The 18,805-nt window shown below is 37.1% G+C and overlaps 1 protein-coding gene across 1 annotated transcript in view; it reads right to left on the bottom strand.

The window, feature by feature from the left end:
* Positions 1-2,106: 2,106 nt before the first annotated feature.
* Positions 2,107-18,805, bottom strand: part of tmtc2a (transmembrane O-mannosyltransferase targeting cadherins 2a) — a 76,663-nt gene continuing 59,964 nt past the window's right edge. The window contains exons 8-12 of the mRNA XM_028451520.1: positions 17,702-17,823; positions 14,931-15,012; positions 10,436-10,550; positions 6,308-6,371; positions 2,107-3,006 (exon numbers count right to left, since the gene is read on the bottom strand). Of these exons, the coding sequence (XP_028307321.1) occupies positions 2,812-3,006; positions 6,308-6,371; positions 10,436-10,550; positions 14,931-15,012; positions 17,702-17,823 (578 nt within the window). The 3' untranslated portion in view covers positions 2,107-2,811. The remainder of the gene's footprint in view (positions 3,007-6,307; positions 6,372-10,435; positions 10,551-14,930; positions 15,013-17,701; positions 17,824-18,805) is intronic.

The following is an 18,805-nucleotide window of genomic DNA, read 5'->3' as shown; positions in this document are numbered from 1 at the left end:
CGACTGATGACATTGTCACTGTAGAACGTCTACAAAATTCTATAGAATTCCGACATCATCACTGTTGATCTAGGACTGATGACATCATCACTGAGTCCATCGACTCAGGAGGGTGGGTGGTGGGGGTGGGGCGTCCAAACAAATCAGACATTGCACACCCTTTAATCAAGCAGCAGCCATGTTGAAAGTCTCAGCTCTGTCTGTAAACTGTAAAACTTAATAAAACTAAACCAGTTTTGCTCAACTGACACCTTTCCTACACAAAAAAAAATCCACTCAGATTTTTTTATTTATAGAAAATTGAGCCCAACTTGCAAGTTTGTGCGAGATGAATTTTCAATGTTTGTAAAAAAGAAAAAAAAAAAAAATAATAATCACAATATTAAGGATTCATGTTAGGTGATATTTGGAAAATTTTAGAGATATATTTTTTTTTTGAAACAGCATTTTAAATTTCACTCTCATGCAAAAAATTGGAGCTAATGCGTGAAATGGAATTTTTAAACATCAGTTTTGCACTTAAGGAGCCAATAAATCATTGTTGAAAACTACATATCCATGCTGTCTAGATGTAATATGTGTATTCTGGCATTTTTGTTTTAATAACTAAATTGTTGACACTCGATCGTGCACAAAAGATGTTTTTATTTAGGAAAACAAAAAAACAAAGAAAAACACATTCAGTTTTCCTACAAAACACACCACCTCTATAAATTACCCAACCTTCATATCATTAAAAAAACAACAGCTGACATTTGCAGAAGCTCTCTCTGAGTCACAAACTCCTTCTGTGACCGGAATCAAAACCTGATGTCCCTGAGCAGAGAGACATTATATACAAGTTAAAAAAAACCTTTAAAGTAACGTGAGACAGAAGGGCTGATGGGACACAGCACAGTGTTGGTTTGACACAAAATATTACATTAATAAATTAAGTTGGATCATCTGATCGTGTGAAATGACACTTTTTTTTCAGACAGCTTTGTACAAAAGACAGAAAAAGACTGAGTCCAGACTTTGGCAAGATGGAGAAATGAACTTATCTGACCATTAAAACAGGAAAGTAAAAACAATTGGCTTTGTTTTTAGTTGGACTTTTAAAAGGAACCAAATGGGCGCCAATGCAATAGCTTAGTTTCTTTTATTTATTTATTTTATCAACAGCAACATAAAGGCACCTGCATTAATAATTGTTAAAAGTTATGGCACAATTATTGAACTTTTCCCAGAATACGTCCCACTATAGAGTGAAGTGGAAGCCATTTTTTTCATCTACTATGTCACGTGTGAAACTCAAGGCCCGGGGGACAATTTTGGCCCTTCAGAGCAGTGGTTCTCAAACTTTTTTGGCTAATGTACCCCCTTAATCTTGTTTCTGAATGTAAGTACCCCCTTTGTCCGACTACAACATTTTGACTGCAAATGTAGAGCATAATGAAATGATGGTATGAATTAGTGATAACACACAATTTAAAGAATCTTATTTAGTAAATAAGGGGAATGAAACGGTATTTAGGGCTTTTTATATAGAATTATTTCTAGGGATGCACCGAAATGAAAATTCTTGGCCGAAACCAAAAAGCAAAAGAAATGATTAGTACCATTGCATTTACGGCTGAGTGTGTGCTAACCTCACTAAAATCAAAGCATTGCAATTGTATCAATTAACATTAATGCTTCAAAGAATACAGTATATCAACCATCCAGATTCATGCATGCATGACAACGAGCTTTGAAACATCTTGTTCCGGTTGGTTGTTTCAGTGAATGAAAGTGTTTCAGCCAAGAACCGAAAATGCCTTTTTGGGCCAATTTCCTTCAAAGATTGTCAGAGGCTGAATTTTTGATGCATCACTAATTATTATTTCTATAGCTTTTATCATTTTCGATCATCTCTCGCCACATCTCTTGTGTTTTCAGTTAATGTTTTAATCAAGATCATTTCCATAATCATTTTTACCTAAATATAAACATTAGAAAACTCCATGTTTTTATTGTTTTTATTTGTTAATTTTCCCCTCCCTCTCTCTCTCTCAAGTACCCCCTGTAATGCCATTGCGTACCCCTAGGGGTTCACGTATCCCCATTTGAGAAGCACTGCTTTAGAGCATCCAATTTGGCCCCGCAGGAGGAATTAATAATGAATCATTGTGTACATTTCCAACTCATTTGTACAGTTGTAGATATCTCAGTCTTTCCAAATACTCAATTTCAAATAAACTCTATAATATTTGAAGGGGTCACTGTTTTCCCATGCTTAAATCACTGAAATGATTCCACAAAATTTCTCCAAATTAAATAAAAATGCGTGAAATAATCAAGGAAATTTAAAGTGAAAATCTTGCAGGGAGTGATATCTGTCACTTATTGCTTAGATATTGTCGGTGTCGTATGTATTTTACACATTATTTATATGTGGAAATGCAAACAAAATGACTCATTTCTATGGCCCACTTGAGATCAAAGCAGCCGTATTTGGCCCCTGAACTGAAATGAGTTTGACACCCCTGTACATTCTCAAATTTTGTATTCATGCACATTCGTTTAATTTTGTAGTCATGTGGCCAAGGAAACAACTCATTATTTTTTATTTAAAAAAGGTATAAATTAGGACATATTCTCTTTAGTTTTGACACAGCACTAGAGGTGATAAGGCAGAATCTGCCTGATGCAACTCAAACATAAAAAAACTGTCTCGTAGAAGCACAACAGAGCGGTTTTCCAAAGAAGCGTCCTCAATGTGCCTGAAGGAATATTTTCACCCTGTGGTTCCAAGCGCATCTATCGCTGCTGATGTTCTGCTTATTGGTTTTATTTCTGCATCCCGAGCCCATCTTTAGTCCTGAGTCCCTGCCGTTCCATGATGTTCCACAGTTTGCGGAGGTTGGACTGGGTGATGACGTCGTCTGGTTTCAGCTGGAGCGCCCGCAGGTAGTTGGCCTCGGCTTCAGGAAGCTTCCCATTGAGGTGCAGGATGGCGCCCAGGTTCATCAGAGCGGCCGGATACTGGGGAACGGAGAAGGAAAGAATTTAGACAATTCAGTAATACTGAATACATAAGGCTGACATTACGCTGTCATTAGCATGAATGAGTTGTCATGACGGCTGTCATTAAAGCTGAACTACCTGATTCTTGAACCATGACAGAGGGCCATGGCTGAATTTGAACAGTAAATCCCTCCCCCCACTCTGATAATCCCTCCCAGTCTCCTCCTCTCACGGAAGTGTATGACAATGCGCATTAGACTACCTGTCTAGAAGGAAAACAGCCACTTGCGCATCCAAAGTCAGTCAAAGAAAACAAGTTCGCACCGTGTACACGCTTCACCATGTATCGCGGCAGCCAATGAGGAGGCTCCTTCATGGGCTCTGCTCACCCCTCCTTTCTCTAAATCCTGTGATTGGAGTTAAAGGGGGTGACCGCCAACACTTTGTCTTCCAGGGTTTAATTAACTAAAATAATTAATTCTAAGGCACAGACAGCACGCAGACGTACGATATACTATATGATGCAAATAATTGTTTTTTTAATTAAAGAAAATAATTTGAGAACCCCAGCTTTAAGTGTCATTCGCTAAATTCTGACACCTTTGGAGCTATTTTGGCACTTTTTGGGTTAGGTGGAGGGATCTAGTGGGGTTAGGGGTGGAGCAGGGACTTTAAAAGTGAGGGTGTTCTAAGGGTAGGGAAGTCAGAGATACCCAACATGTGGCCCTTTATGTCCTAATTTTAATTATTATTCCCCCAGAAAAGCTTAAAAGGGGGAAACTTTTTAACCCCTTTTTACCTTTTTCTTTGGCCATTTTGCAACTTCCTTTGTCTAACTTTTGCTCCTTTTCCAAAAATGTTTCCTTTTGTCAATAAATATCCCTTTTTCCATTTTTGTAACTTCCTTTTTGATACTAACCAGTTTTTGTCGATTCTTTAACCAGTTTTTGCCACTTTTCATCTAAATAAATTACCATTTGCCCAACAAATAACACTTTTTCTCCGACATTTTTTGTTGCATATTTTGGCCCTTTTTCCACTATTGTTTGCCAAATTTTGCTCATTTAAGGTACCTTTTGCCATTACATAACACTCTTTTTGCCACTCTTGACTGCTTTTGGCCCATTTTAATCACTTTTCATGCTTTTCTTGCCACCTGCTATTCATTTTTTTTTAACTTACACTTTACTCATCTTTGTTAACTCTTTCATTACCTTCTCAGTAGGGTGGCTTTGTCAAATGTCTGTCTGTGATTGGCTTGATCACCATTTAATCAATCTAACTGGGCCATTAGGTTTACAACAATGAATATCTTTGTAAAAAGTGAGGGTTATGAATTTTAGTTTTTATGAAAGTGCGAGCATCCCCCGCATTACGCGCCTTGGTAGGGTTTGGGTAACAAAATTTCTAGGTCTAAAGAGATGAAAGTGTACACTAAAATGCACCTTCAGTTGTGATATTGTGTAAAATCCACATCATGGCAGGTTATAATTAACAAACACAGGGTTATTAGAATAAATCCATCCAGAATTTTGCTAGAATTACTACACAGAAGTCAAGGAAACTTCAAAGGAAACATCAAAGCGACAAAGACTGGCAGCTGTCAGTCGAAACATGTCAGGAGATCAAAGGAACAGTTTGTCTGAATAAATGAAACCTTAACATATTACAATAAATCCAGTTCTTCACACACACATAGTTTTATCAAAGCTGATAAAGGTCTTGTAATGTGGTTATTTATTTCATTTCTGTAATACATGTTTTTTGCCAACAGGTGGCAATATAGCCACTGAGAAAGAGTAGAGTAGTCAATCATCAGGACTAATTGTAAATGAAAATGAAAAAGACACAATCAGATCACTCTAGATTACAAATAACTACCCACAAGTAGAAAAGATAAAGGCTGTTAAAACTCAATTATGGGGGTTTATAGACCTAAGCAATGTATAAAGCAGCAAAGCATGCTGGGAGGAAAATACACTTCAGCCTGTAGCTAGTAAATGAGCTAAAACAGGATGCTGAGGTCTGGTGTTACAGTTTCTATCATCTATATTTTAGATATATCCCAGTTCCAACACACCTGAACCTCATGATGACGAGCTGTGGTGGACCAGGGGCGCATCTAAAACATGCTGATTAAGGGCTCTCCATATTCCATCATAAAATGTTTTAAGTTCACATACCTTTTCTTTATCATAAAAAAATGTTTTTTTTAGATATTGACAGTTATCTGATGATGATCATTTTAAAGGCTTGTAGGAAATGTCTGTCTCCATTAATAACAATACAGTAGGTCTAAATGTATGGGCACCTCCAATTAATTTTTTCTTTTAATCGTGATGAAATGCACAATCTGGATGATAACATTTGGTGTAATTAGATTAGATTAGATTATACTTTATTTTAATCCACAGTGGGGAAATTAACATACAGCAGCCAAAGACACAAAGAGCAAGAAAGAAGACTAAAAAAAAAATACAGAAAAAATTAAATAAAAGAATAATAAATATTAGCCAAGGTACAGAAAAAATATAAATAAGCGGTAAGTGGGGTTTTACAATAAGTAATATTTAAATAATTAATTCAATATTAATAATATTATATTAATTAATTGACATACAGTAACTAAGGGAAATGTAATAAAGACCAGTCAGTTACAAACAGAGATATGACCAGAGATAATTGTATTGATTTTTGAACCTTATCCACAATCAGTTTATTGATCTAGATCCACTTCTAAATGTATTGGAATCTTACATGACGAGGGTCTATATTTGATTAGAATTTTATCAAAACCCATTTTATACCTTTGACATGATCCTGCTAACACACAAAAAATACATAAATAAATAAATAAATAAACACTGTACCTCCGTTGCCAGAGGAAATAAACTGATTGTTCACTTTGTGACGCAAATTTGGACGAACGGTTGAAAAAAAATATGTTTACGACTTGGCCATGATTAAATTTGGCTTTAGCCAGATTACCTAAAAAAATCATCTGTTTTACATGAAACAAATCAAATGCCTCCTTTTATGAGTGAGAAACTTTAACAAAATAGACAAAAGTGAACACATCGACAGAAACAAGGCATCAAAAGAGACTTTGGAGACTTGTTAAAGGTGTGTACATTGGGCTTATAGATATGTTTTTGTATTTCTGTAATCCGTCCCTTAAACTAAAGCTCAGTTACAGTATCTATTATAGATGCAGCTGCTTCGCTGTGTGCCAGAAACAACAGTGCTATAACATGAAGTCCTGATGATAGGCAATAAATGGAGTTTCCAGGGCACACGTGCTGACAGGCCGTGTACTTACGTCTGGTCTGAGACTGGCTGCGTGCTCGTACTGCTGCTGTGCTGCTTCGTTCTGATTGGCCTGTCTGAATAAGAAGAAGAACACGGATAGAAAAAGCCTGCATTAGATTAGACCATTCTTCATAGTTGTGTGCTAATGCTGATTGCTGAGGAGGCTTTCCAGTCATTGTTAAAATTGCTAAGGATATAAATGACTGCAATTACTGCTTGTATAATTTGGAGTAATTAAGAAGGATCCTCAGGGAGTTTTAACTGGTTCAAGGCAATCACAAATCTAATGACTGTGCATTTATATACACGTTAACTAACTTCAACACAATCTGCTGGCAAAAGAATTTACTAAATTATCATGTAACACATTTATTTGCTTTTTTTTAATCACATATCAACTCAATGGCATTAATTGTGTAGTGTAACCAATATTTCTAAAAATTTTCAGTTAAAATAATGAGTTTTTAAGACAGATGTGCATAATATGGAGGCTCTTCTTTAGTTTGTGTTGCTTCATTTGGCTCAGTTTACTTTCACAATGCACTTTTGGAATCGGTCCAAACTGACCGGAAAACCCCGTCAGTTATGAGAACTGCTTGATTTTGATGCTTTAATCATCACAACCGTACAGTGTGGATTTGAGTTTCAGCAGCAAAGGAGAAGCGAGTCAGTGACTCCCTGACGTTTGCGTGTCACCTGAGCTGGTAAAGCCATCGCTGTCTTCTGACTAACTCCGTTATTCCGCTGAGTTTCTACTAACATACACACATGCCTGCCCCTCCCTTACGGTTCCTTGTTTGCAGAATAACTCATTTTAATGTTTTCCATGGACTTTATTATCATTATTACGTAGATTTTTGGCGGGTAACTCATCCTCCACATGTAGTCAGATTGTACCAACCAGCATACAGAATACACCGAACAATTCTGCTATGCTATGAGGGTTAACGGTTAGGGGTTAATTGAAAAAAAATAAAAATTGCAATGTCACGACAATGCAAGTGGGATTACAAAAATGAATTGCCATTTCCTTTGGCTGTATGTGTTTATTGTCAATCAACACAAGTTTGTACACATTGCCTAAAGCTTAGTTATTTGTAGGCAGTACTCACAGGGAACTAACAGCATTATGTTCAGTCACTGAGGATTTAACAGTCATTTATTTAGAGTAAAATTTACAGTCATTGTGTAATGTGCTCTGATCACACTGAGCTAAAGCTGCCCAAAAAAGTTCTAGGGTAAAAGTCCTACTTGTGGAAACTAAGTAAGATGTGAATGCAAAGCATTCCCACTATAAGAACATTTAGGGCGACCGTGGCTCAGGTGGTAGTGGGTCGTCTTCTGATCGAGAGGTTGGGGGTTCGATCCCAGTACCTGACTATGTGTCGAAGTGTCCTTGGGCAAGACACTGAACCCTAAGTTGCTCCCAGTGGTCGACTAGCGCCTTGCATGTCAGTCCTGTCCCACTGGTGTGTGAATGTGAGAGTGATTGGGTGAATGAGCTGATGTGTAAAGCGCTTTGAGACTGCTTCAGTGTGGTGATAAAGCGCTATATAAAATCAAGTCCATTTACCATTTATAAGAAAGAAGACTGGAGCAAAAATTTAAGCTATAAATTGCGGCTGTAGCTGCAGGATTAAAGCTTTAAAAGTACGCTAGCAGGCTTAATCTAAAGCTGCGTTCACACCAGACACGTCACAAAATGTTTCAGCGTCCAGTTTACATACAAAGTCAATAGGATAGACTTCTACTCCTGTTGGGCGGCGCAGTTTGAGCCGCCCGGCAAGAGCGTTGGCCATACGAGCTTCCGATTTTCCGATTTTCCGTGACTTTCGTCATTCGAGTTCTTTATTTCTTACTATGAACTTGTTAAGCGCATTGAGATGACTTTGTTGTATAAATAAAGTTGAATTGAATTGAATTTGCTTGAGTTGAAAATATTGAACTCCAGCGGATGTTTCGTGTGACGCGCAGGCGGGAAAGCCAATCAGAGTCCTTGTTGACAATGACGTCAGATTGTCAACACGGACACCGGTCTTTTCACCCATTTCAGCATGGAGGAGAAAATAATCGTGGCGGTGTGTGACCACCCATAGGTCTACGACACGGCCAGTTTTTTGTTTTTATGAAGAAAACAGTGAAACTCACTGAGTTGGATGCGTCGCTGCTTAACCTGGTGAATCCAGGATCGCCGGCGATGGCACTTCAGCTAACACAGAAGGTAAAGAGCATCACCGTCTGGTTGACGGCGCTTTTATATTTGCTTCAGATACGCATATGAAGCAAACATGGGGAAAAAGTTTTTTCGATCCTGTGGATGCATTTCTAAAATTTGTGCTGCGTCCAGTGTGAACGCAGCATAAAATCTTGCAAAAGCAGCCTAATATGCATAAAACCTTAAATTAAATTAAAAGTAAGAGAGTTGACATTTTACAAATAGATATTATCATTGTCACTAATCAGAACATTTTGATCTTTGAATGGTGTAAATTGGTTAATATATGGATGAGCTTGACAAACAGAGTCAATTTAATAATTAATATAAATATATTTGTCAAAGTGCAACCTCCACAAAGTAAATAGATTTATAGATCAAAGAGTGGACAAACTTTTGGTGCTGAAATTGTGTCTAAAATTGACAGAGATGTAGCAATCCCACAATTACCATTTCAAACCTATTGGATAAATGACTGGTGGGTATACTGAGTCTGAGGGGTTATACTGATTCTGGGGGCGAATTCTGACTCTGAGAGGGATTATACCGACTCCGAGGGCTTCAGCTTTCGCATCCTCACTTGCATTTTCTTTGGGAAATGCAGTTCATTGAGTTTCCTAAGTTTATTGTCTTTTACTTTAAATAATTGCACAGCAGTGCAACAATTTCAAAACCCACCGGTTGCGTCTTCACACAGGGCCTAAAAAACCCAACGTTAAGGGAAAACAAATCCTGGAGAGGTTAACCCGAGCTAGGATTCCCTAGTGTGAACAAGCTATTACTCTTTATTTAGGTTTTTTGGAGTCAAAATTAGGCCTAAACTCCTACATTGAGCAGTGTTACGAAGAATTTGGAGATTCGAGGGTTATTGATACAATGTTACCAACCACTTACACGCTACAGCTGGATACACATGAACAGCTAATCTGATTCATACGGATGGAAACACTGTATTTTGCGGTGCCAAACCAATACAATTGGGAAAACTTCTCCATTGTTGTTCTTATTCATAAGTCAGTGATTAAAGTTAAGCGTGTGCTCTGAATGCAGGGTTATCTCAGGTTTAAAAATGATATCCTGGTTGATCTTTAAAGTGTAGATAAAGCTTTAGGATGTTAGGAGTACAAGATGGGAAGGACTAAAGTATTTTTTTTTATTCTGCCGGGAACATGTGTCAGTTAAAAACATATTTTTATGGTTCTGTAGAAACTGAAATATTCCCTTCTTTCTAGTGACATATTTAGTTGAATGTTTTAATTCTGAGTCATCTTTGTGTTTAAAAAGTTGTTTCCAGTTGTTTTGTTCTCATATTTTTCATCAGCGAGGCATCCATCAGTTATCTAAAGCATCAACACACCATTATGCTAATCTGCTTAGATTTATATCACAATGAATCTCATCTGAAAACAATCCGTCGGATACAGCCGATTCATCTGTCGTTATGTTTCTAAAGCCCAAAGAAACCAGAGCCTAAACCCTTAACGTGATCAAGCCCTCTGCAGCGTACCATGGACACGGACACTCAGAGAGCACTGATGACTTTTCCAGATCTACAGAATCATTGTACATTATTCCAATATTCCCTTCAGTTGGACCAAGAAAAGGACATTCTCCTTCCCTTCTGACACATTTAGAGATTTACAGGCTGGCTTTGCAGACACTCGCCAAGTTTTGAGCTAAAACTCTCCCATGGCTTCTTTTTTTATAAGCCATAGAGTTAAAAGTCACTGTTGCGGACTGAAACATACATGTAGCGCATATTATCCTTCCATTCCCAAACTTTACAAGTTGAATTTATTTAAAACACTGGCATAATTTCTATCTCATCGTAATGAAATCCAGGGGCAGAAAAAAATCCAACATATGTAGCATCAGATCCCACATTATCTTATAAATACCTCAGAGTTTATGTCTTTATCTAACCTGAGCATGTGAGCAGCGCTGAAGACGACGTCAAACTCAGAGCTGTCGAGCTCCGCAGCTTTTACGGCCATTTCTGCAGCTTCGCTATGACGTGATTGCTCCAACAGGAACTGACCTGGACACAAAGGACAAAACAGGAAGTGAAATCTAGAGTAGAAGAAACACGGCTGGAAAAATGTGAACTATATTTAGCAACTCTCTCATTATCTGTGATAAATAATCAGTGAAATTGAACAAATCAATGATTGTCTCCCTTACTATGATCGCCAACTTTATGACAACTCACATTTTAAAGATAATAGACGTCATAACAGAGGGCGCGAGGGAGGGGGGTTTATAGTTATTACTGTTTTGAAATATGTGATTTCCCATTTTGTTATTTTTCTATGAGTTTTAAAGTAGAAGAATGGAAATGGTAAAAAAAAAAAAGGGAAAAAACAAAACAGCAGTTTTGTTGCGATAGCGCAACAACACCGCAATCGCAAATTTGTTGCGATAGTGATGAATCTAAACTAGGCCCACCGTTAAACATAACACAACACAACTTTCTTTTAACTTGTGGATAAGAACATATATGATGTAGTGAAATTTGCATTAAATTTACATTTTTTTTTTTCTGTCAGCAACCAGCTTATGATTGACATCAACATGATACTGGTGGCTGAGTTCACATGCTACTTTTTGATATCATGACGTATTAAGTAACCAGTAAGTTAACAGTTGTAAGCGATGACCATTTTACAGCACACTTGTTCTGCAACTACTTGCACATTAAAATGTGCCATGCATTGAACAAAACACTGCGATATAGGAAGTGGTGACTGTAAATGGGCTGAAAGACTGAAACATTGTGAGTATGAAAAATCCAAATAGGTGAGCAATAAATGGGTATCTCAGTGATGCTTTCTTTTAGATCACTCAATAATGTTTTGTTTATGCACCTGCTGTAAACCATGTGGACAAAATGATAGTTTTGTTTTTATTAGTTAATGAAAATATCAATATATTTTGATAGTTTTCATTGAAATTTTTTTTTTTTTTTTAAATCTAGTCATAATCAAGCTGTTGTCACTTTAGAAAACGTCAACAAAATTAACACTAGATACAATAATTAGTTGGGTAACACTTTAGTTTAGGGAACACCTATTAAACATTATTAAGTTGCTTATTAGCATTAGTAACATATTGGCTCGTAATTAATCATCATTAAATACTTATTAATGCCTTATTAAGTACTTATTAATGCCTTATTAAGAACTTATTAGTGCTTATTAAGTACTTATTAATGCCTTATTAAGAACTTATTAGTGCTTATTAAGTACTTATTAATGCCTTATTAAGTACTTATTAGTGCCTTATTAAGTACTTATTAATGCCTTATTAAGTACTTATTAATGCCTTATTAAGAACTTATTAATGCTTATTAAGTACTTATTAATGCCTTATTAAGTACTTATTAATGCCTTATTAAGAACTTAATGCCTTATTAAGTACTTATTAATGCCTTATTAAGTACTTGTTAATGCCTTATTAATGCTTAAGTACTTATTAATGCCTTATTAAGTACTTAATAGTGCCTTATTAAGTACTTATTAATGCCTTATTAGGTACTTATTAATACCTTATTAAGTACTTATTAATGCTTATTAAGTACTTATTAATGCCTTATTAAGTACTTAATAGTGCCAGAATTAAGTACTTATTAATGCCTTATTAAGTACTTATTAATGCCTTATTGAGTACTTATTAATGCCTTATTCTTGTTAATGCCTTATTATGCACTTATTATACAACAAACAGGTTTAGGGTTAGGATTAGGGTAAACGTTAACCCTAATCCTAACCCTAGCATGTTGAGATCATAATTCATATACAACAACTTCCTTACTTACTACTAATAAGTAATAATTCTGAGGTTATTGAGGGAAAACTCACTGGTTGTGGTTGTATAATAAGGCCACGCAGAATAATGCATTAATAAGTAATTAATAATGACTAATTAAAAGTCAATATGTTACTAATTTGCATGTGAATACGCAAATAATTAATGGTTAATAGGTAAACTAAAGTGTTACCATTAGCGGTTTTTAAAAGCGATGCATCAGTTTATATTGGTGAAATAACAGATAAGTAGAATGATGTACACCACATTTACTGTACATCATACTACTGTATTTGGCAACGTTGGAGTGTGAATTTCAAGGCAAGTTGATGAAAATGTTCACCTAAAGTGCAAACATTAGCATTTCCACAATGACATTGAAACATGCTAGCTTACTGACATTAGTACAAAAAGTGTCTGAAATCATTGTTAAAATGTTTATTTTTCAGAGTGTGAATCAAACTCATTAATATCTACAATACACAAATGAAATAAGACAAATGACAATGAAAAAAACAACTAATGAGTGACAAAGAAAGAGCAGGGAGAAGAAGACTGAGACTGAGTGCAGGATTAGTAGCATCCTCAGCTGTGTTTAGGAACACATATGAGACGGAAGTATTTCATCCCTTTCCCAGTGGGAGTCCGGCCACCTGGCGCGGCACCCACAACTGCTTTGCTTCACTGGCTATAAATTAACAGGCAAGCATGGCGACAGATGTTGCTGAATGGGAGGAATGCGGGGGCTCCTTTGCGTTGCGCCTGTAGGCTAACGCTAAATGCTTTGTCCGTGAGACTGTTAGCATTAAAATGAATTAGCGCGAGCACAGGCAGGACAAGGGGGCTTTGTCTCCGTCTCTACCTTTCCATGTGCACAATCTTTCCTACATGTGTGCTTTGTGTTGAGCTCAGCCAAGCTGACCCCAGGCTAGCTAACGTAGCCTGATTATCGATGCTAAAAGAAACTCACCTACAGCATGGAACTACACGATAACACTGACAAAACAGTGACAGCACAGGCTTCAGAGGGGAAACTGCTTGGTCCAAAATCATCAAGACAGCACTCGCCACAACGCAAACTAAACTATAAAACAATAACATGATAAGAAAAGGAGACATACGAGAACAAGATAAGGAAGAAGAATAAAGGACAAGGCAACAACAAGGGGATTGAGTAGATTTTATCTCTGACATCCTGAAGATAGCTGCACCAACATGGTCAAATATAGCATTAACTGGAGTTCTGATGGAAAACTATCGCACTTTCCTCGGGTGACCAGGTTTTTAAAATTTAACCAAAGAAGACGACAGATTTTCAAAAGAAACTATTTTGTAAATGCTTTTATTTGTAATGAAAATAGGTCACATACTTCCTTTTGAATGAGATGTATTATTGCAACGGCTGAACCAAATTTAAAGTGGCCATCAGTGAAAAAAAAAAAAAAAAGCAACATTTTAAGTTAACATAAAATTGTTTTGAATAATACATTTCTTTTTGCCATGTAATAGAAAGCATGAGAAGAAGCAAACAGGTAACATTGTCAAAGGCCCCTAGCCAAAAACAAACCACATATCTGAACTCGGGGAAATAAAACACGTCCGCTGATGCCACATTTTCCATGAAATTAGCACTTTTTTTGCACCGTGATTGTGTGTTTTGCCTCTAGCGGGCGCAGTTCTGACTCTACCAGGGAGAGATGAACACATACGGACTCGGGCGGAGCAGACCTTTCCGCCGACACCTCGTTTGGCCCGATCAGAGCACTTTTGGAAAACCGAGAAGCACTAGCGACGCTGGAGCCGCTTTCACATAGACACAGTATACGGAGGCGGTGCCAGCGCCTGTAACTGACACGCCCCCACCATTTCAGAGCAGAGAGAAGTGCTTGTTTTTCCATGATTTTGAGACCTAAAGTAATTTTATTTATTTCGCGATTTTTTAATCTTTTAAATTTGGCTCATTGGTTAATGACTCATAACACAAATGTATTTCTGCTTTACACGGACTTTAACAAGACAGGAAATGTTTCAACATTGAACATTTGTAAAAAATTAACTATTGTCATATTTAATTAAAATCCGTTTAAAAAAACTGTCATATATAGCATACCACACCACATACACCAAATCTGCAACACTGTGACGATGTTTCAGTGCAAATAAACATTTTAAAACGTTAATTTGATACTAAAACGTTATCACGTGCAGCAGTATTGAACTCTTCTAAGTACTAACTAAATGTTTTATCTGTATTTATCTTCCTGAGTTTGAATCCTGGAAAGTAAATCAGATTTTAGATGGAACTCATTGGTGATGAGGGCCCCTCATATGGTCCATGCGGGCTACCTGATGCCCGTGGGCACCATGTTGGTGACCCCTGGGGCTAGAGACACACTAGTATCTTTTTTTGTATTTCTGTTAATCAGCTTAAAAATGCCAGTTGTCTCACTTAATTATGGACCAGTAAAAATACCATTTGGTTTATTTCAAACCAAATTGTCTACATTATATTGTTCAGCTTACACAATAAACCTTTAATCAGGATGACAAATGTATGAATGGTGGTCAGTGTACAGTAGCTATAGCTAGTGTTTAATGGCAAACCTTTTCTTACCGTAGTGCATGTAGCAGTTTCCTTTCATTGGGTCGAGTTGGATGGCTCTGACGTAGTATCTCTCAGCTTCTGTTTTCTGCCCCTAGAATAAATAAAAAATGGAAATTATGACTGTTGTGTTCAGAATGTCAATATTAGTTTTGTTATCAACATGTTTTCACTCTTTCTCATGGAATTGTTGGGTTTTTTTCTTAACAATTTTATATTTTTGATAAGCGCTATTGTTGTATTTGGCATTATATAAATAAAGTGGAATTGAATTGAATTGAACGGAGGCTGTTTTCTTTGTTAAAGGGAACCTCCACTGTTTTTACAAATGTGACCTAAAACCTTATTAGAAGATCTATGCCTAACAAAATGCATTATTTTCCACCATATTTGTTTGACTAACTTTTAAAACTGGGACTACTTTACCCTGTGCACCGCCATGGTGAAATGATGTCATTGATGACGTAAATCGCCCCTTTTAGTCCATTGAGTTCTATAGGAGGTGAAGCATTCAGGATCATTTAGCAGCTTTTTCAACTAAAATGACAACTTGTGCTGTTTTGGGTTGTTCTTCTCTTCTTCATGCTGTCTACGGAACAGCAGAGTTGGAACTGTCGCCCCCTGTGGTCACAGATTTTTTTCAGGGCACGGATTTTGTTGATTCAATCTCAGTAAACAAAAGTTAACTTATTAGCACAGGCCCTCAAACGGTAAACTAGTCCCATTTTTAAAAATTAACAAAACAAATACGGTGCAAAATAATGCGTAGGCATAGATTTTCTAATCAGGACATTTCAAAGGTTTTAGGCCACATTTGTAAAAACAGTGGAGGATCCCTTTAAAGAGTGATTCTGTCTAAAAATGAGAACATTTCACATTTCATCATCAACTTCCCATGGCAGCAATTTCTCTCAATGAGAGACTCAATACAGGGACTGGTTTTCTTTGGTTCTCGCTTTATTACCTTCAGTTAAACTAAAAATAGCAACAATATCCACAGTGAGAGTCTGAAGCAGGTCTATTAATAAACTTCCTGGACCTCAAAGACCACCGATAAATATGTATGAAGCCATTATGAAAGATATTCTAAGGAAAAGGAAAAACATGTTTAAAGGTCTCAATGTAAATATCCGAAGGATTGTATTCACCCTTTGTTTTTGTTTTTACCTATAGCAGCACATGACGGGGTCAACCACAGAGTAAGACTTGGGTTTGACCTTCCCTTTCACTGAGTGACTCTAAAAGTAGCTGATGGAGTGATTTAATAAGGAAAAGTGAGTAATGACATTATAAGCATTTCCACTGACCCATTGTCTATACCAGGCATGGACAATGAGGCCCTCAGTCTAATTTTACACACATCATTTCTCCAAAAAACAAACAATATTACAAAAAAAAGAACAACAAAAAATACACATGACAGCAAAAACACACAAAACAACAAAAAAAAATTGACAAAAATTACACCAAAAACACAGAAAAATAAAAGATCATGTGAAAAAACAGATTTTATTTATTTATTTATTTATTTTTTTTTTTAAACAAAAAATACAAACAAGACTTATCACACACACACAAAATGCAAAAAAATGACTTGAAAAACACACAATGATTTTGAAAAACAGAGAAAAAGAAAAAAAGACAAAATGTCAACAAAAATAGACAAAAACAGTATAAAAAACACACACACACACACACAAAATAACAAAAAAACACAGAAAGAAAAAAAAAATTGACAGAAATTTAAACTCTTGTTCTTTCCTGTATTAAAAATGACATAGGTTATTATTCCAAATGCTGACATGAATTTTGATAATGTGGCCCTTGGATTAGACAGTCCTTCCAGTGATAAAAGTGGCCCATTGTTGGTCTATTCCTTCCAGTCTATCTCTGGTTTGCTCAGCCTGTGAGGACTGAGGAGTAGAGGTGAAACTCCTCTAATCCTGTTGAGCCTCAGGGAGCAGAGCAGATGTCCACTAACTTTATAATCTATTCTGAATCACACAGGACGCATTTCTTCATATCTTTCAACTCGGAGAGGAAACTGGCCTGAACTAATGTTTGATCCCTTGGGATTTTCAGCTGAGAGTGTGTGCACACACACCAGGATGAGTCTATACTCGTCACCTCAGGCTGAGGAAGGAAAAAAGGTCAAACCGTGTTATGGAGGTTACACAGGACACACAGTCCAAACGTGTCTCAGCTGTGAACACATCTGCTGTGGTATCACTGACAATAAGAAGCGTGAGAGTCAGAGCAAACACAGGAAGTGCAAAAACACATCAGACTGGAGAATTTGAATGTGATTAAATATATGAGGTGTGAGGAGTGTTTAGGCAGCAGTCTATATGGAAGTTTGTGTTTTGGCTTCAGTCCTTGTAGCTGAGTGAATGTGAGGTGAGCCCTTTAGCGCCATTGTTTCCGTCTCTTCTTTCACACACTGTTTTCCATTTTCCATCCAAACCTATACTGGGAGTGTACAGCTTCTGATGGAGGACGCTGGGTTCACTGGCCGTACATCGTTGCTCATCGCTGGCTCACGCCCAATAACAATTATCACACTTGGTCAGAGGAATCGATAGGATGGGTTGGCTTTTCTTCATCGTCCCCATAAGTCACTGACTATGTATCATTCATCATTGGGCTTTGCCACGTCAGGGCCCGTTTATTTACACCCAGCTTCATTGTTAACCACTGCAATCATTACTGAGATGCTTTGTGCCCCGGGCCCTTCCCCTGTGCCTGTGTGTGTGTGTGTGTGCACGTGTGTGTAATGGACTCACAGTGATGGACAGGAGTTTGCCATAGGTGAGGTGAGCAGGGATGTGGTCCGGTTTGGCCCTCAGTGACTCTCTGTACCAGTGAGCTGCTTCCTCCAGCTTGTTCATCCTCATGTAGGCCTCTCCTGTAACAGAGCAGACAACCTTTGATGACTCAACTTTTACAATTCCTTTGATCAGGGATTCTCAAACTTTTTGGATCCAGGAACTATTTAAAGGGGCGGGTATCATGTTTTTTTCAGGCACATAGTACCATTTTATAGCATACTCAAATAACTACGCAATCAAAAATTGTTTGGAAAATGCAGCAAATTTCCTTCTGTAGCAACACTGTTCATGACCATCCAAATTTGCCTGTGTCTCTTTAAGAAACTCCTAGCCTGTCTGACACGCCCATGACAACTCCCCCTTCAGTAGTCATTCCAACACGCAAGAAAATGTTTACTTCTGTTTTTCTGTGCGCTGTATTTGGCTACTTTCTACAGTTTCCGAGTTTTTTTTTTTTTTTTAAAAGATCTGCAGAGGCGTGTGCTGTGGGCCGGAATGAGGAAGAAAACATAGGAGGGGGAGGAGCTTCGTCCCCAAGGCGGAGCCTCGCCTCCTCGAGCAAAACAGCAGGAAAATGGCTGCAAGCAGGAGATTTAAAGATTACGCAAAAATACGTGAATCAATCTGAGCAACACTGGAGGTATGTTTTTCAGGAGGGAATGACATATATATATATATATATGTTTATGGTTGTGTGTTGTTTTAATTAAAAACAATAATAAAACAAAATTCAAAAATCTATTTTACTTTTTCAGAAATTTCAGGTGACTCCATTTAAACTCCAGGCAACCCCACAAAGGGTCCAGACCCCAAGGCTAAAAAACACTGATTTAGTGGCTCCTGAATAAATGTACATCTGGGTGGGACAGGACTGACACTGTATTTTGAAAGTTTTAACTTAAATATTTAAGAGATTTGTATAGTAGAAATCAACTTTAAGAGTGTCTGTAATAGTTTTGTATATATTAAAGCATTACCCGTAAACAAAATATTAATGCTGTAATGTTTCGAACAATGCATTTCTTCTCCTTACTTCCTCATTACTTGGGTTACTTTTAA

Source organism: Gouania willdenowi, chromosome 6 (assembly GCF_900634775.1).
Source record: "Gouania willdenowi chromosome 6, fGouWil2.1, whole genome shotgun sequence".
In the NCBI taxonomy this organism is placed as follows: Eukaryota; Metazoa; Chordata; class Actinopteri; order Blenniiformes; family Gobiesocidae; genus Gouania; species Gouania willdenowi.
This window is presented reverse-complemented; position numbering and strand designations above follow the sequence as displayed.